At 57.4% G+C, this 18,250-nt stretch overlaps 4 protein-coding genes across 4 annotated transcripts; 1 reads left to right on the top strand and 3 right to left on the bottom strand.

Annotated features, from left to right (window-relative positions):
• Nucleotides 1-345: 345 nt before the first annotated feature.
• On the top strand, nucleotides 346-5,507 carry C8A04DRAFT_25108 (uncharacterized protein; the record flags this gene model as incomplete). Its single annotated transcript, XM_062779436.1, has 4 exons — nucleotides 346-927; nucleotides 1,140-4,805; nucleotides 4,904-5,280; nucleotides 5,384-5,507. The coding sequence occupies 4 exons, from the start codon at nucleotides 346-348 to the stop codon at nucleotides 5,505-5,507; spliced, it is 4,749 nt and encodes a 1,582-aa protein (XP_062640286.1).
• Nucleotides 5,508-7,159: 1,652 nt separating this feature from the next.
• C8A04DRAFT_25107 (insulin-induced protein-domain-containing protein) lies at nucleotides 7,160-8,830 on the bottom strand (the record flags this gene model as incomplete). The annotated part of the gene is made up of 1 exon (XM_062779435.1): nucleotides 7,160-8,830. One exon carries the CDS (start codon nucleotides 8,828-8,830, stop codon nucleotides 7,160-7,162), a length of 1,671 nt encoding a protein of 556 aa, XP_062640285.1.
• A 2,105-nt stretch (nucleotides 8,831-10,935) lies between these two features.
• On the bottom strand, nucleotides 10,936-12,510 carry C8A04DRAFT_25106 (WD40-repeat-containing domain protein; the record flags this gene model as incomplete). The annotated part of the gene is made up of 1 exon (XM_062779434.1): nucleotides 10,936-12,510. The coding sequence occupies one exon, from the start codon at nucleotides 12,508-12,510 to the stop codon at nucleotides 10,936-10,938; it is 1,575 nt and encodes a 524-aa protein (XP_062640284.1).
• A 571-nt stretch (nucleotides 12,511-13,081) lies between these two features.
• C8A04DRAFT_25105 (chromatin modification-related protein eaf-1) lies at nucleotides 13,082-17,885 on the bottom strand (the record flags this gene model as incomplete). The annotated part of the gene is made up of 4 exons (XM_062779433.1): nucleotides 13,082-14,281; nucleotides 14,343-17,451; nucleotides 17,594-17,746; nucleotides 17,824-17,885. The coding sequence occupies 4 exons, from the start codon at nucleotides 17,883-17,885 to the stop codon at nucleotides 13,082-13,084; spliced, it is 4,524 nt and encodes a 1,507-aa protein (XP_062640283.1).
• Nucleotides 17,886-18,250: the final 365 nt, after the last annotated feature.

The following is an 18,250-nucleotide window of genomic DNA, read 5'->3' as shown; positions in this document are numbered from 1 at the left end:
TTAAGTGTGTGCACACCACCACGCTCTTTCAGAAGCGTTTTTTTTTCCACCCTTTCGCCAAACGCCCGAACATCTTCGAGTGCGTTGCGATCCTCCTCTTTTTTATCGACCTCCCGGCCCAGCACAGAGACTGGGATCGCCGAGGAACGAACCGATAATTACCTTCTTCTCGTCTGTCTGCGACAAGCCGGAATCTGAGATTCGCCGCTTTGCAGGCCTGGAGCGACCCGATATTTTCGCGCTCCCACGAGAAACCTCCACCCACACAACACTCTCCCAAAAATACCCAACACACCCAAAATCCTACCCCGCCAGGACACGGCTTTCGAGTCACCAGTTCCCTCTATGACTTCTACTGCGAGTCAACAGAATCAAAATCCGGCGCAACCCCCCGCAGCTCCTGCAGCCGCCCCGTCGTATGCTTCCGCCGCCGGTGCGAACAAGAAGCCGACATCCTCGCCGCTCCCTGCGACGGGCTTCCAGCCGCCCGTTGTGGTTGGATCCTCCTCGCCCGCGCCCCAGAATGGCAGCCCCTCGATCCCCGCGCCCATGACCGGCCGACCGAACATTACCCCCGCGGTGCCCGTCGCTGTTCCGCCCGTCGCCCGCGGCAGCCCGATCGTGAACGGCGCCCAGGATCACACCCGCAAAAGTTCCGTGACCATCAACGCTAACGGCGGTCCCGTCAACGGCCCCAAGGGCATCCAGTTCGGCTTCAACGAGTCGCCTGCAATCGCCCACAGCTCGCCCCAAATCGGTGGCGCTGCCCCGATCCCGATTCCCGGCAGTGGGAACCCGAGGATCCAGTCTCCCGCCCACTCTCCCTCGCCTATCCCCCGGATTCCCCAGCAGAGCGGCGGTGGCCAGCGAGCTCCGTCGATTCCCCAGGCTCCGGTAACATTTGGGAGCTTCCCCGGTGACAATGATGTGAGTTATTACTATCTCCTGCCCACAATATACCACACTGTACCAATCTTCCTTTTCCTTACGGCCGAAGAGCGGGGTTTTCCGTTTATTTATTTTTTCTTCCTTCTTTTCTGTTTCTTACCCTTATATCACCCTACCCTATCCTATCTTGTGGTGGTAAGTTAAAGTTTTGCGAGGCCGACCGCTAACCTCGACTCTTCTCTCCGTTGCAGCGCCACCTGAAGCACGGCTTGGGCCAGAGCCCCCACGTCCGACGCGATTCTCAAGCCTCGACACATGGCGACGGCATTGCCCACGGCGGCCCCGCGCATGGCCGTAGCGGCTACCGCGGCGGCGGCCCGACGACCCCCTCGATGGGCCACGCCCACATCACTCCCACAATGCAGCCCGCTGCGTTGGCCCCGAACGCTCAGCCCTATCACTACCCCGGCATGAACCCGGCTATCCCTCCTTATTCTCATCAAGTAAAGTCCCTTTCTATTAGCAACGAGTATCCCACGTTCAAGGCACATGGCGGCAGCGGCAACAACAATAGTAGCAGCGGCAGCAGCAACCACAAGAAGAATAAGGCAGCGCGTCGGGACTCGGAGAAAGCGCACCATCTGCGAGGTCCCAACATGAACGCCTTCTCCAAGCAAAACAACCCCAATTTCAGCTCTAGTGGCACCGGCACTGGCATGGAACTCACCCGGCGGTCGCGGCGTCCAAGCAAGCGTTGGGACTCTGCGGCCGACTGGCACCATCAGGACGTCACTGGCGGCGCTCCATTGCCTGACGATCCCGATGGGTTGTTCCCTCCGCCCTACCGGTTTCAGCCCGGTCGTCCGGTTCCTGCTATCTTTCCCCATCATTTGATGGAGGGCCACATTGACCTCTCGCCCGAAAGCGGTACGTTTGAGAAGTTGCTAACCGCAAACAAGATGCAGATGGGCGCCCCCTACGGCATGCAGCCGCAGATGGAGGGCTACCGTTTAGGTTACCCTACCTACATGCCCCAGCAGATGAACCATTATCCTCAGCAGCCCACCCGCTTCGGCCCCGGCCCCCACCAGCATCAGCCGCATCCGCATCAACTCCCGCACCAGCCGCACCAGCCGCATCAGCAGCATCAGCAGCATCCGCAGCACCAGCAGCACCAGCGGTTTGTACCTTCGTACGGGCCCGGGCAGCCCGCTGCCCAGCCCATGTCTCGTAACCCCTCACAGGTTTCCGATCGTCCCGCGTCGAGCACCGGTCAGCCCCAACCGGCCCCGGCCGTCACCCAGGGTACCCCCCAGCAGCGGCCCGCCCAGCTTGCCCAGGCGGCTCCCGCCATCGTGTCGTCGCCGGCCTTCTCGCGGCCCAAGAAGAGCCAGGCCATCGTCATCAAGAACCCGGAGGGCCAGATTGTCGATCTGCCAGTCCCCGTCAAGGCGCCGGCCGTCGCCGCCTCGAATGTCCCGGTGTCCAAGACCCCTCCTGCGATCGTCTCGACGCCGACTCCGCCCCCGAAGCCCTCGACGCCGTCCCATAGCCGCACCGACAGCACGTCGACCGGAAAGACGGCCGAGCAGATCCGTAACGACTTCATTAACTCGGTCAGGAAACAGGCCGACGCTCCCTCTAACCCGAAGGCCAAGGAGGAAGAGGACGCAAAGGCAGCTGAGGAAGCGGCTGCTGCCAAGGCCGCTGAAGAGGCCGCGGCCGCCCAGAAGGCTGCTGATGAGAAGGCTGCTGCTGAAAAGGCTGCTGCTGAGAAGGCCGCCGCCGAGGAGAAGGCCAAGGAGGATGCCCGCCTCGAGGCTGAGAAGAAGGCCGCGGAGGAAGCCAAGGCTGCCGAGGAGGCTAAGGCCAAGGAGCAGGCTGAGACGGACGCGAAGGCCAAGGCCGATGCGGATGCTGCTGCTGCCTCGAAGCCCTCGGAGGGGAAGACGCAAAAGGAGATAGAGGATGAAGAGTTTGAGCGCATGGTCCGGGAGATGGAAGAGGAGGACGCCCGGCGTGAGAAGGAGCAGGAGGCGATCTCTGCCCAGAAGAAGGCGGCGAAGGAGGAGGAGAAGAAGCGGGCCGAGGCGGCCAAGCTCAGCTCGGCGGACAATGACAAGAAGCTGAGAGAGCAGGAGGCCGAGATGGAGCGGCTCGAGGAGGAGCGCGAGCGTCGCCGCAATGAAGAGGCTGCCAAGGGCCAGTCGGTGTCGGTCAACGACCTCTTGTCGAAGCCCATGAGCGCGCTGAAGCTTGCCGATAAGGAGGCGGCCGAGAAGTCTGCCGCTGCAGACGCAAGCGCCAAGGCGGGAGCCGCTGACAAGTCTAAGAGCAAGCCCGCTGCGCTCAACCTGGCGCCCCTCAAGACCACGCCCGTCGAGGCACCCCAGCCGAGCGCGGCGCTGCAGTCGCTCCGCTCTGCTCGCTTCCTACCGGGTGTCGAGCACAACATCTACCCCGCGGGCATCGCCTCGCCCAACCCGGCCCTCAATGCGGCTGTCCAGAAGAAGGGCAAGATCTTCAAGTACGACGCCCAGTTCTTGCTACAGTTCCAGCAAGTCTTTACCGAGCAGCCATCGCTTGAGTTCCACCAACAGGTCAAGTCTCTCATCGGCGACTCGGACGGCTCGCGCTCCGCTTCGGCGCGCACGCCCGGTGCCGGCTCGGGCCGTCAAAACTCGTCGCGTGGTGGCGGTGGCGCGTCTGCCTTCCCATCTGGCGGTGCGATGGGTCAGTTTGGCGCGGCCAAGATGCTGCCGCCCGGGACCACGTCGGAGCAGCGGTTCGCCATGTCCCAGGGCAACATGTCTCGGCCGGCCATGGGCACGATGGGCTTTAACCGCGGCGGTGCGTTCCCTGGTCAGATGAGCCGGACCCCATCGTCGACGGGCGGCGGTCTGCCTTCTCCGCGGACGGGCAGCAGACGGGGCGGCGGCGGCAGCCGCAAAGACTTTGGTAACGCCAAGGCCGAGGCGCAGGCTGCTAAGACCATGCCCCTCACCCAAGGCATGGATCTCAAGCCCATCACGACTTCGGCGACCGGCTGGAAGCCGACGAGCATCGGTAACAAGGCTGCTCAGGCACCGACGGCCGTCACCCAGGGCGGCCACCTCGACCCGGGCATGGTGCAGCGCAAGGTCAAGGCGGCGCTGAACAAGATGACACCGGAGAACTTTGAGCGCATCTCGGAGCAGATCCTCACCATTGCCGGGCAGTCCAAGAACGAGCAGGACGGCCGCACACTGCGCCAGGTCATTCAGCTGACGTTCGAGAAGGCGACCGACGAGGCCCACTGGGCTTCCATGTACGCCCGCTTCTGCAAGCGCATGCTTGACACGATGAGCCCTGAGATCCGTGACGAGGGTATCCTCGACAAGGCCGGTAACGTGGTCAGCGGCGGCGCTCTGTTCCGCAAGTACCTGCTTAACCGCTGCCAGGAGGAGTTCGAGCGCGGTTGGAAGGTCGACCTGCCGCAGCCGGCGGAAGGTGAAGATAAGAAGGCGACCGAGGCCGCTCTTCTGTCCGACGAGTACTACATTGCCGCGGCTGCCAAGCGTCGTGGGCTGGGTCTCGTCCAGTTCATTGGTGAGCTCTACAAGCTCGGCATGCTCACGGAGCGCATCATGCACGAGTGTGTGCGCAAGCTGCTCGAGTTCACCGGCATGCCCGACGAGGCTGAGATCGAGTCGCTCACCAAGCTGCTCAAGACGATCGGTGCGAACCTCGATAACACCGAGAAGGGCCGCCAGTTTATGGAGGCGTACTTTGCGCGCATCGACACCATGGTGCAGATTGAGGGCCTGCCGAGCCGTCTCATGTTCATGCTGATGGATGTCGTCGACCTGCGCAAGTCGGGATGGGTCTCTAAGGAGGCTAACAAGGGGCCTAAGACCCTGGATGAAATTAAGGCTGAGGTATGTTCATGTTCACGTGCATCTGTGCAGAATGCAGAATGCAAAAGGAAAGAAGCAAGAAAAGAAAATGTTTCGACTAACACTCTATTTTCAACTAGGCCGAGGCAGCAGCCGCACTCAAGGCGGCTGAGAGTGCCCGCAACAGCAGCCAGCGTGGCGGCGGTGGTGGTCCCGGCGGCCGACCGATGGGCGGTCGTGGCGAGTCGAGGAACTTTTCGTACAACTCGGCGCCGAACCAGGTTGGTATCGACGATCTCCGTCGACTCAAGGGCTCGTCAAGCCGCACGTCGAGCCAGAACCCAGCCACATCGTTCGGCCCCACGTCGATGTTCAACTCGCGCAGCAACAGTGGTCGCCGCATGGGAGGCCCCGGTGGTGCTTTCGGTCGTGCCGGTGAGGACTCTGGCGCTTCCTCACGCACCGGAACACCCCCGGTTCGCGACCGTGACTCGGTTGCGCATACCAATGCATTTGGGTATGTCCATGCTCTTTCCCTCTACAACACTAACACACAAAGATGTTTTAAACACAAAACAAAAACAATGAACCTTTTGCTAACCACTATACAAAACACACAGTCTACTCGCTGATACCGGCGACCACGCGGGCTCCCCCCCATCGACCCACGCCTCGCCGGCACTGCCCAAGGCCACCCTCGACACCGTGGCTTCCGGCAACGATAAGGGAGGTAACCAAAGCTAGAGTGATAGATGGTGGCGTGGTTGCATCGGCGTGGTTGCATCGGTCGGAGTGCGGGAGGGATGAAGACCAGGTTGCCTGCCTACCCGCCCACTAGCCATAGAGAGTGATTTTTAGGGAAGGTTAGCTGGGCATTTACAGTCAGTCAGTTGATGCTAGTTCCGACAGTCATGCTGATGCTGATGCTGATGATGGCATGATGGCATGTGGATGGCTAGTTCTGATTCTGGTTCTAGTTCTGGTTTCTGGTTCCGGCTTTGGCTTTGACTCTGGTTCTGGTGGTCGTGGTGATGGCGGCGGTGGTGGTGGTGCCTGGCTTCTGGCTTCTGGCTTCTTGTTTTTGTTAGTTATTTCATGCGGCGTGGCTTTTTCTGCGGCATGGCTCCCTTTTTTTGCGCGCGGCCGCCACAAATGGGGATTCTCAAAAGAATAATACTTTCACAGCGGTTATTATGATTTTTGATCAGGTTGTACAAGGTCGTGTAAACGAACGCATGGTAGTAAAACAATACATTTGGGTTTTTTCCATCTTGTGGATCTGATTTGGTGCTAGGTAACTGGTAAGTACTGTAAGTGAAGTCGGCCCAAGCATGCTATAACTAGTGTGACTAACCCAATGTTGGCGGTTCCTTCCCACGGTTAAACAGCGGCCATCTATTGCAGTTGCGGAAAGAACAGAACAGAGCACAAGTAAATTATTACCTCTAACGAAACCCTGACTGACATCCCTAGCTACCTGACCTACCTTACCTGCCTTAGACAGAGGAGGGGAAGAAGAGGCTGTGGTTAGTGGTGGATTAGGGTTTCCCTAAGGGCAGGGCGACTGATGTCGGACGCAAGGGAGTACGCAAGGAACCTAGGAGAGAAAGACGTTAGGATTGTTGTCCAGGTACCACCCCATTCATGTGATATCATATATATGGTCTTCCCTTCTTTTGTCCTAGGTCGTTTAATGGGGAGAGTGTTCGTTCGTTCGTTCATTGAGGTGGGTGGGCGGTGGGCTTGATCAGGTTAGTTGCTTGGTCGTCCAGTGGCTTGTTTGGTTGCTGGTCAGATTGATGGTCAGATGGTCAGATGGCCAGGCTGGCTGCTGCTACCTATTGTATGCAAGAAAGTGACGAAGAGACCGGTGGGTGAGTGGGTGGGTATAAAGTCGATGCCTTGGACCGTTTGGGCTCTGGCAATTGACTGGGTTTCATGATCTTATTATCGCTGGGCTCCTGTTCAAGGCCCATTCCGTCAAGTTCTGAGCTAGGGCTAGCTCTAGCCCGAGGCATGATTCCAGGTTCAACGTCCTCGTTTAACTCGGCTTGTCTCGAGTCAATTCGATTCCACTCGACACGACACGACACACACAACTAACTCATTACCGATAATATTGCTCGCAAGTAGTAAGTTACCCGTTTGTTTGCCCAAGTGCTGATCTGCTCGACACGCCATACAACAAGGGTATTATTGTCAAGGTCCATAGGTAGGTAGGTATACGCGCAGGAAACAATCCGGACTGTTCCGTTTTTGGAGATATCCATCTGTTTTGCCCGTTGTCCATTCCTCTTCCAAACCGTCACCACCACCGCCAGCCGCCTTTGATGATCTCTTTCCCTGATTCCCTATGCACCCTCCCGAGTACCCAATCCCAAAGCCAAAGATTCTTCTCACCTCACACCTCCCCATCGCCCCCGCCCAGCAGCCGCCGACCCAAGCACAAGCCGCCGACCAATATTACCAAAACACACACAACTACAAAACAGCACACTCAACATCCAAATGCTGGTCTCAATCGTCTCCAACCCGACAGGTAACCCCCTCCCCCCGGTACCCCCCACACTCCCGTCATCAACAAAAGACGACGACGAAGAAAGCCCGGTATTATTATGATTACCACCAAACCCCCAGACGCCCTCATACCCACCACTACCACCAACCCGCAACAACGACCCAGTACCGTCACCTCCACCGAGCGGCCTCACAACCCCAGCCACCAACACCCCCGACGCACCCACCAGCCCGACCGCGGCGCTCAATAGGAACCCCGGCTTCGATCGGTCGATGAGATACCACAAGAAGGGGTTGGCTAAGGCTAGGGTCAGCGACACCTGCATGGTGGATGCCCAGGGCAGGCGGCGGATGGCAAAGGCTATGCCGACGAAGGCGCCGATGCCGCGGATCACGAGGGTCCAGTCTGCTGGGGGTGGTGATGTGGGTGTTGTTTGTGGCGGCTCGATGTCGGCGCCGAGGTCAGCGTCACCGTCGGGGTTGAGGTTAAGGTTGGTGTCAGTTCCGAGGTCGATATCAGGCCCGTCGATGCTGCTGCTCTTTTGGGGGTTGCTGCTGCTGCTTCTCATCGCGCCGGAGGCTTTTTCTCGCCGCGCCGCTACTGTCTCTTCCCAGAAGCGGTCAAACCACGGCAGCAAAGTCCCCAGCGCCACGCCTGCGACGCCCCAAAACACGAGGTACCGCCACTCCAGGCTCGTTTCGTCGATTGCGGCTGGGGGTGTGGTGAGTCGATGGGTGCCACTGTTGCTGTTGCTGCTGCTGCTGCTGTTCTGATGCTGGCCCAAACGACTATTCTTCTGTGGCAGCCGCGTGACCAGCACGCCGTAGCCGACCCCGAGGACAAAAAGCAGCGCTGCGCGGAGCACAAGCTGGACGGCCACTATCCCTGTTCGTTGTTTCTGCTTCCGCTCCTGTCTCCTCGAAAGCAACGAAGGGGCTGCCCTACTTCCTCCTCCTGTTTGTCCCACCACTGCTACTCCCGTTGCTACTGGTGCTGGTCCCAAAAAGGAATTCCCCTTCCGCGCCAAAAGCGAGGACCGCAAACGCCTCAACTCATCTGCTGCCACGTCCATACTAGCCAAATGTAGCGGTCCCGGAGAATCCAGCGGTGTATCCGCACCACCACCACCACTACTACCAAAACTGCTGCCGCGGTCTGCGTCCTCCCTAAAATAGTCCTGGTCCGGCTCCTCCTCATCCGCTCGACTAAGCGACGACGATCCCAGCGTCGAAGGTGAATAGATGCCATACAAAGCCGGAGCGGTCAAGTTCAGCAGGGACGTGGTGTGACTGATGGGGTTGCTGCCATCCTGGCTGCCGCTATCGCTTCTCGGCGTGGCGACCGCGGCGTGCTGGTGGGGAGCGAGAAAGCGCAGGTCGCTGGCGGTGATCTGCGGCCGCGGTGAGGTGTACTCATCGTCGTCCTCCGGTGGCGTGGGCGTGGAAAAGGCGAGTTTGAAGGGCCGGCGGGGAATGGGCCGGATGATTTTGGGGCCGGAGGTGTTGAGGCCCGGAGACTCGGGTCGGCCGTCTCCCGGCCCGTCGTCCATTGTGTTGGGGGCTGATGATGGATGGTTTGCTTGTCCGGGGAATGATGATGATTGGTGAATGTTACTGGGATTGATGATCTGTTCGGATCTAAACCAAAGCTAGGCTTATAAGTTGTGACGTGAGGGCGCAAGCGAGCCTTTTTTGATGTATGTTTGATGTGTAATGCAGGTGCAGCTGTTATTTGGAAAAAAAAATGTTGAAATGTTGAGATGAGCCGCGACCGAGGTTCCAGACGTATGGATGACTGTGCTTGGGACAGCGCGCGTTGCAGGAGCACGGGCTCGGCACCCCGAATAAACCAAATCCCCTAATTAATATGCGGACCCGGGGGCTCGTGAACCTGAGCTGCTGTGCACAAAACCGAAACGGAGTCCTGTTGTATTCGGTAATGGTTGAAATTAAGAATATGGAATGAGATGCGGATCAAGGTTGTGTCTTTCAGTCGTCGGCGTCGGCGTTGGCTTTGTCCCGATGGCACAGAGAAAGAGCCCGTGGTTGTGTGTCATAAATGCGGGTTACCGAGAGCTTCCTTCCTTATTCCGTTTAGTCGATTTTGATTCCACCGTCCGGAATGGCATAGACGGTTGTATATCAACGTGTTGGCCGAGCGTTAGCCCTAGAAAAATTGGAATCAGAGCAGGATAAAAATGGTGAAAAGTTGAGACCAAGGCGACGCGTCGGGAGTTGCGAAGCGAAGCGCCCAGGGGGGCAACGTTGTAATATTAAAAACCTCTTTGATTCGGGGTAGGTGGTGCCCTCCCACAACTCTGCAGATTGGGCGATGGGTGGCATCGATTTTCTATTCGACTGCAACGGGCAAGGATAGGAGGGCCGTGTAACCAAGTCATGAGGCCTGAACACGCATTTTTCGTGCAGTTTTCTCCCACAACGTACGATCAGATCGTCGTTTGTCTTGGGTTGCGAGGACACGACGTAACCCTGGGTCCTCGGTCGGTTGACGCCCATCCAGTGGGCATTCATCTGCAGCTGTACACTACATTTCAACACCCGCCCATTCCCATTATCCTCGTACTCTCAGTTTACCCTGACTCAAGTCTGTGATGCGAGCCACCCATTAGGAAACGGCCCCAAATGAAAGTGCAACGAAATAGGTATCATATCTCGAATTCCCCACAGTTGGAACCCCAGGGACAAGTTGACAACGGGCCTCGCCAGCGGGAAATCGACAAGAGAAACTGGAGAACACCCGACGCGCTAAGCCTAAAACAGGGGGTTGAAGGACCCCATCACTTCCTGAACTCTCCGTCGGAGCTTCACTGGGGGGTGGTTGTGAATGTGGGGCGGCTTAAACGAGCAGCGGCAAAATCCTGGGGGGCAGGCGCATCCTGGCCTTTCAACATGTGATCAACAACCAGCGCACGAAAACACAAGTTCCACCAAGTTTTTTCTCCCAAGCTTATTCGTTTTGGGCTACAGGTCGCCTGACTTGGGCATTTTACCATCTGCTGTATCTTCCTTGGTCTCTCCCCCTCGTCTCAAACTGCTGATGTTCCCAGGGCCACCTATCGAGCCTATCATGCCCTTTTCGAGCTCTTCAGCTTCGAACTCTTGCAGTCAACCCCTCCTCACAACCAAGGTTTTTCTCACGTCCCCCGCTACTGCTTGCATTGCATCCGATACTTCCTGTGTCTTTACGAATGTAGTGTAGATGGAAACTCCGAGAAAAAGACAAAAAAGAATAAATAAAAAATTGAAAGAAGACGAAAAAGAATAAATCAAGTCCTCAGTAGTTTAAAATATGATTTTGAGCACCAATACTTTGACCCTATGGACATTAGGCATCTAGGCAACTATTCCAGCCATAATTCTCAAAATCCGTTAAGATTGATACATGTGCCAAAAGAACTAATCAACCAGCTGGGTCAACAATCGCAGCTGCGAACCTTTCTGCCAGCCCCTGGATGTCGAATATCGATATTCACAATGGGCTCTGCCGGCTGCATGTTGGTATCAATGTTTCCTGCTGTGGTGTTGAGTTCCTGGGTTGTAGGGTGTAGAGCCTATCCTGGCTCCGTATCTAGTACTAGGGAACAACCACAAGCCGAGCATATCATCTCCATCATCATTATACTATGTAGACAACCTACTCCTCATCTCTATCCTCCGACTCATCCGACTCAAACTCGTACTCGCTCTCCTCTGCGCCCGCCGGTCGGGTTATCATCACAAACGCTTCCAAACATGTGATCCTGTTTTGCGTCTCGTACACACCCAACAGGTCACCCGCCTGAGTGTGCTGCTTGCCTGGTCTCGTTTGGCCCAGCAGTTCCCCAGCGCCCACCTGCCAAAGCCGGATCCGCCCATCGCTGCCCGCGGTGACGATAAAGAACGACCGTGTGCCGTTCTCCTCCTCTTCATCTTCCACCGGCAGCACCATAAAGTCCTTGATGCGCCCCGCGACGCCAGCTTCCTTCCCGCCCAGCTGGCCCACCAGCTTCGCGATCGGCAGCGTCTTATCCTTAGGTGGCTCCGCCAGGTCCTCCGCGGCCGTCGAGAAGAACAGCAACCGGCCGTCCTCAGTCGATACCACCAGCACGGCTTCCTCGTCGTCCCGTTCGCCGTCCTTGTTCTGCCCAACCCGCACGTAGCAAATCTCATGCACCTTCGTCTTGACCCCCACCTCCTCCCCCATCACCCGGCACCGGGGCAAACAATCCATCCCAAACACCAACACATCCCTCTCAAACGCCACCGCAAACTCATCCTCCCCATCCCGACTGCTCCCCCACACAATCCGTCTCGCCTCGCCTGTGGAATGCCGACCCTCACCCACCTCCCCCAACACCACCCGCTCAAAATTCAACACCCGGCTCTTCTTCCCCGTCTCCAAATTCCACAACCGCATGCACCGCTCCCCCTTACTGACACTAATCATAATCTTATTACTCGGATGCACCGCAAAATCATTCACCCCCGCCGGCGCCGTCCCCAGCGCGGCCGTATCCCCGCTCGGCCGGCCATACGCTTTCGGCACAGGACACTTGAAACTATGCAGCAGCGTCCAGTCGCGCGAGCGAGTCACAGCCACGGTGGAGTCCTCAGCAGCGGACAGCAGCTTGGAGCGGTTGGGGAACGCGAGACGCGTGATGTTGGCTGCGTGGTGCAGCAGGGTGCCGAGCTCGCGGTTCTTGGGGTTCTCGAGGATCGGGCGGGGCGCGAGCGAGGAGAGAGCTTGTTGGTCGTCGGCTGCGCGCGCTGATGGGGGGTGGGCGGAGAGATTGTAGATGTTGATGCGCTCATCGGTGCTGCCCGTCGCGAGGAGGACCTTTTGCGATTGGCCGGGGGCTGGGGCGGACGGCGGGGAGAGCGCGAGGCAGCGGATGGCGGAGTTGTGGGCGTTGAAGAGGAAGGTGTCGGCGAATGTGACGGTTTGTTTTGGGGCGTCTTCTTTCGGGGCCGGCTTCTTCTTTTGGGCGGGAGTCTTTGCCGGGACAATGGCCGGGTTGACCGTCACCGTGACGCCGTGAAGCACTCGGTCGTAAGACCCCGCGATGATCTGGATTGTCACTGGGCTGTTGGTGTCAAGCTTGGTTACCGCCGTCGGTCGTGGTGTTTTGGCGGGCGCGGCGGGTGTCGATGCCTTGGGCTTCTTGGCTGCAGCCTTGGAGTCGGCACGGTCGCCATCGGGGGCGGCTTCTCTTTTCCTCTTTGCTACCATTGTGATGATTGTTTGGTGATGCGAAGCTTTGTTCACACTCTTTTTTTTCGCTTTCAATGGAAGAGGAATTGACCAGGCATTTGGTTTTTTGAAAATTAAGTGGGGAAAGTCCCCTGCGGATTTCTTATCTTATCAGCGACAATGGAATCGACCGAACATGGCCGCCGCTGTTCATTTCATCCAGACCATGGCCCGCCGTGCCCGCTCATTCACCAACCAAGGATGCAAAAATCCAGAAGTTTCCATCACAGCCAGTTGGCCGCAAATGTATTATAAGACTAGGTATTTACTCTGATCATATGGCTGACCCATCGTAAGTTATCTACATGAACACATTATCATAACATCGCCCTGTGACGACCATCTAGTCTCTCCAGTTCTCAGCAACGGGGGCTTCGGAGAGTACAAAGCAAAATACCTCCAGCTTAGGGCGAGAGCCAAAGAGTTCCTGTCATGCCTATTAAAAAGAGAAAGCAATGCATATATCTGGCAGCAAGGAACAAATGCGTTTGCCCTCGCGCAAGGCTCCCTTCGTGGCTGACAGGGTAGAAAGCAACGTAAATAGATAAATTTACTTGCTCGGCGCCGGCGTTGCACTTCCGCTCGACTGCCTTTGGTGTTGCTGTTGTGCTGCCTGCTGTTGTTGTTGCTGCTGCTGCGCGGCCTGTTGCGCCGCTGCCTGCTGAGCTTGAGCTTGCTGCTGGGCACGAAGAAGAGAGGCGTATTGATGAGGACTATTCATTGGCTGTTGTGCGACCCCTCCAGCTGCTGCGTTCATGGCTGCCTGTTGCTGCTGGCTCTGCACGATCATACGACCTAAGTGCTCAGTCGCGAGCTGCCGCACAGTCTCAGGAGGAAGGTTCGGGTTTTTGGCGCGATAGTGGCCTTCAAGTTCGGCAAGGCGTTGAGTAATGTGCTGGTTCAAAATACCACCGGGAGACCGGCCAGGCATGGTGGGCATGCTCAGGCCGGTGCCGGGCGATGTAGCCGACCCCGCACCATTCGCGGCACCGAATGATGCCATCATGGCTTGCGCGTTGTTTAGGAATGCACCCTGATTCAGACCGTTGATCACGTTGCGCATTGGCGTGGGTGAGCCTTGGGCTCCATTGGCTTGTGTATGTTGTTGAGTCTGCTGATTATGGTGTACCTGTTGTGCTTGCGTTGTTTGTGGCGGCGGATGGGATGATTGTTGCTGTTGCTGCTGTTGCTGCTGCTGCTGTTGTTGGGGATTGTGGGATGGCTGTTGGGGTTGTGGCTGAGGTTGTTGAAGCTGCGGCTGCTGAGCTTGAGTTTGTGGTTGTTGCTGTTGTTGCTGTTGTTGTTGCTGCTGCTGCCCCTGTTGTGTTTGATGTTGCCCATTTTGTTGTTGGTGTAGTTGCTGGATGGCCCGCTGTTGGTGGTGGATGGACCGGGCTTGGAGCATGAGGCTGATGTCCGCTTGTGGATTGGCCATGGGAAGTCTATGTTGAGCAGCTTGCATTGCCTGGAGCTGAGCCTGCGGGATACCAGCCATCTGAAGCGGCGGAACGAGGCCGCCAGCAGCTGCCATCCGGGCCTGGACGGCGGCAGGGATTGCGCCGGGCGTCGCGGCGACCGAGACTCGTCCGGTCCCCGGGTTCTGGCCCTGCCTAGCCATTGCAACCTGGCTAGCTGCGTTGCCACGGGCGGCATTGTTGAGCGAGTTTGCTGTAGCAAGTTGTTGCGCGGTGGTCTGAGCTGCGGGGACTGTACCAGGTGTGCCTGGAACCTGGCCAGCGTGGTTCTGTTTCTGCATGCGTCACAATGTTTAGTCAATGTTGGTTCTATACCTGGACTAGAAATGTACTCACGAGTCTCCGGGCATTCGCGTCGGCTTGTCGAATAGCATATGCAGCCATGCGTTCAGCAAGTGCCTGGTCCCGCTCCCACCTCATGATACTGTAATCTCGCGGCGTCTTGTTCTGAATCTGCTGTCTCGGTACCTCGCTGGCCTTGCGCATGGCTGCCAAATTCGCGGCTTGCTGGGCCTTCTGGGCCGTGGCCTCCCGTTTCTTGGCCAACTTGCGCATGGCATCAATGAGGGCAAGGTGCTTCTGGTTCCGGCGCCGCTCGACACGGATGCTCGTAGTGGGTCGACGTCGTGGAACTGGAGCCACCGCCCCGTTCGGCCCAACTTGCTGTTGCTGCTGAGCATTCTGGTTTTGCTGCGCAATGACGCGCTGGGCCGCATCGATCCTCGCTTGGTAGGCCTTGAAGTAGGGGGTCCGGGCCATATCATTCGGCAGCCCGTCTAGGCTTCCGAGGCTCACCCAACGTTCAAAGCATTCCCAAGGCGTGCGGCGTTCGGCTCCAGATGCGAATGTGGAGGGCGTCGAAGCCATAGTTGAGATCAAGGACCAGTTGTAAGAACATTCGCGCACAAGCGACTTGAGCTGCTCGTCCTCGGCCCACGTCCACTGAGATGCCGTTCGACTCTCGAAAAAGTTCTGTGGGGGCATGGGATGCTCAGTCGGCGGGCGGAACTGATGGCCCGCATGGAGGCGGTCTCGGATCCCCTTCATGTCCGAGCTGAACAGAGCGACAGCCGAGCTTTTAGCCTGGAGTTCTGCCCCGTTGTCCAACCCGTCCCCAAAAATGACCCCATCAATCTCATCGTCCTCGTCATCTTCGTCCAAGTAGTCATACCTTCGGCGCTTGCGAGGCGGCCTTTTGCCGGCGAGCACCATCTCGCCCTCGACATATTTGCTCAAAGGCACGGCAGGTCGCTTCCACGTTGCATCAGGGTCGTGCTCCGTATCCGCGACATCGAACTTCGGAATGGCTAAAGGTGATCCATAAAGTGGTAGATTCTCAAGAAGTAGATCGGCTGTTTTGGAGGGTTGGAGTTGGAACACGACTTCGTCATTTGGTAAGCTGAAAATAGCCGAAGGTGAGATAGAATGAACCAGGACGTCCGGCAGCTCATCCTCATGTTCCGTCGGGGAATCAGTATGAATCAGCTCAGGAAGGGAATCGTCCAAGGGTTCAAACACAACGTCCTTTGGCCCGTCTACCTGCGAAGCCACCCGCCGGGGTGGGATGACTGCATTCACCTGCAGTCCCAACCGAGTAGCCGGATCAGAGTTGACCCAATCCGCGCAGGCGTAGGCAAGGTTTCGCGCCGCCATTCGCTTCCATTTGCCCTCCTGACGGAAATCGGTCCGCATCCATTTTGCCTCCTGGATGAGCACGTCCCAGTGAGAACGTTGCCGCGTTGGTTCTGGGCATCGGACTGGTTGTCGGAGAGACCACTTATCATGCTGCTGGAGATGATACACCCTACGCAGAATCTTGCATGCCTGATGGTCTAGCATCGAGATGTACTGGTCTGAAGTGGAGATCGTTTTGTGAGCCTGGTTGATCAGTTTCTCGATGGGCTTCATCCAGTTCGACTGCCGCGTGAATCCTTCGATGAAGAGAGGCGTGAAGTAATCATCAGATGGAATCCGTCCAGTCCGCTTCTCGCTGACAACCACTGTCCCATCTTCCTCAGGCGGCTTGGATTTCTTTGGCTGCTTGCCAAAGATGACCGTGGGAACGCTCTGCCGACGCCTGTCGCGTGACTTGAGCGGACCGGATGGTCTCCGAGGGACGTTTGTATCTCGCTGGGCTAGCTGGGAGGCACCGTTTGCTTGCGAACTAGAAATTGGCCCAGAAAATTTCTCCGGCATAGTCGGGATAGTCGATGTCCGCAACTCGGCGCCCGGTTCAGCCTTCACCTTATCGGCGACGCCTTGTACTGTCCCGCGGTTCCTTGTACCAACTTCGGGAGGCTGCCGTGTCGATGCGGCCGTCTCTGGCTCATCAATGTCCATAGGTAGTAGGGTATCTCCAGGTTGTTCGTGTTCCGAATTCCTGGGTGTCTGCGTGTTGGAGGGTAGCTGGGCGGGGTGCTGGTTATTTGGCAAGCTCCCTGTCGCTTTCGTACCCTGTTCGATGACCGCGTTGCTCACAGTGGTTAGTGCATTATCCTCCGGCGCTTCTCGCAATGCACCAGCATCAACTGCAGAGCCGGCTGGTTGGCTAAGTTGCGCTGCAGCCGACTCCTGAAGAAGTTGCTCTTCCACGCCACTGATCGGGGTAGGTAGAGAGGCGTCAGATGTAGGGGCCGTTGTTGACGATGTGGTTGTCTCTTCACCACTTCCTTTTCTCTCCTCTACTCTATCGCTCCCTTCCTGCTTCCTCCCAACTGTCTCGTCGTTGAGCTCGGAATATTGTTCTGCTTCGCTGTCGGGGCTGGTGTTGGCGGACGCATCGTGCACGGCCGGTGTCAACATTGACGGCGCGGTGGATCCCGGCGATGACAGAGCATCTGGATGGCGAGAGCTGTCGAGAGCAGATGCATCCTGGCTCAGCGAGACCGTCTCCGTCGGCTTCGCATCCTGCCCTTCCTCCACTTTCGTCTGAGACTGGTCTTGGTTGGTTTGAGAAACTCTTGCATCGACACGGGAGGGCTGTGTGGTAACGGGCAAAGAGACTGAAGAGGGTGGCGGCGGTGGATGGGGAGGGGCCGCCACGGTCTTCCCGTCCTCCGTAGTCAAGTGATTTTCGGAGGCGCCATTGACCTGAACGTGGGCCGGGAGAGAAGTAGATGCCCCATTCGCTGAACCAGCCCGGAAGCTGTCGCCCCGACCGTCGGCGACGGCAGCGGGCTGTCGAATAGTAGCTTCAGGTTCTTGACTCGCCTGCGATGGCTTTGACATAGGCCGAGGAGACAAATATCCACTGCTTGGGCCAGGAGCGGTCGCCTTGAGTGACTTTGGATCGGCATCCTGCGAATGTACACCATTCTCGGTCGTACTTGTCGGTGCCGAGGTGCTGGGACCGGAAGCCCGGTGGTTATACTTCGCTCGGAGTTGCTGCGCATCGAACAAGGCCTTGCGGCGCGTCGGTATGTGACGCTCGTGGAGTCGGCGACCCCTGTAAATGCGAAGAGGTGATTAGAGGAGCCGACGCAACCAAAAGGAACGCGTCGCGACGATATCATTTGGAAAAGGAAACAGAGATCCAAAAAGAGATAAAACAGATTTCGACGTGCAGGGGGAAAAATGGTGCAACATACTGCAAGATGTCGGCTTCGTTTAGAAATTTTGCCTCGGGGAGCGTGATAGCCAGCGCGTCGGGGTCGCTGTAGTCAAAGTTGGGAATGCCATCTTCGTCGGTCGCAACGGCAAAAAGCTCGCGCAGCTTGCGTTTCCGCGACGACACAATTGACCTGCAACGCATCAATATCAAACATCGCCCATCAAAATGACCGCAAAATTGAGATCTATCGAATGGAATGATTCGCACTTTATTTCTGCTTGTTTTGATCGCAGCAGTTTGAGGCGGTCGGCGAGCGGGAGCTCAGTCATGTCATCGGCAACGGCGACATCCGTTTTTTTGCAAACGGATGACGATTCCGACTTAAGCAGAGTAGTTGGAAATGAAGAACGCAATGACAGAGGATGAAAAATGCCGGCGTTGTGACTTTTCAACACCGGTTTGATTGATTGAGCTGGGTCAAGCAGGGCGTAAATCTCTGTCGAGCCGTGTTGAGAGGGGGTGGTGAAATCCACCGTGCCAGTGGGCGACGGGAACGGGCGGGAGCGACGCCGTCGGGGGGTTCAAAAATGTTAAGCCAGGATGTTCTCAGCGCTGAAAGTACCAGGAAGGGTGGGTTTGGTGGTGGTGCTGACGACAACTCGGGGGCGGGTTAGAAGGCAGCCAGGCCTAAAAC

The sequence above is a fragment of the Dichotomopilus funicola genome, assembly GCF_033296635.1.
Source record: "Dichotomopilus funicola strain CBS 141.50 unplaced genomic scaffold C8A04scaffold_5, whole genome shotgun sequence".
NCBI classification, from domain to species: Eukaryota; Fungi; Ascomycota; class Sordariomycetes; order Sordariales; family Chaetomiaceae; genus Dichotomopilus; species Dichotomopilus funicola.
The sequence above is the reverse complement of the archived record's forward strand: the minus strand, read 5'-3'. Positions and strand labels throughout refer to the sequence as shown.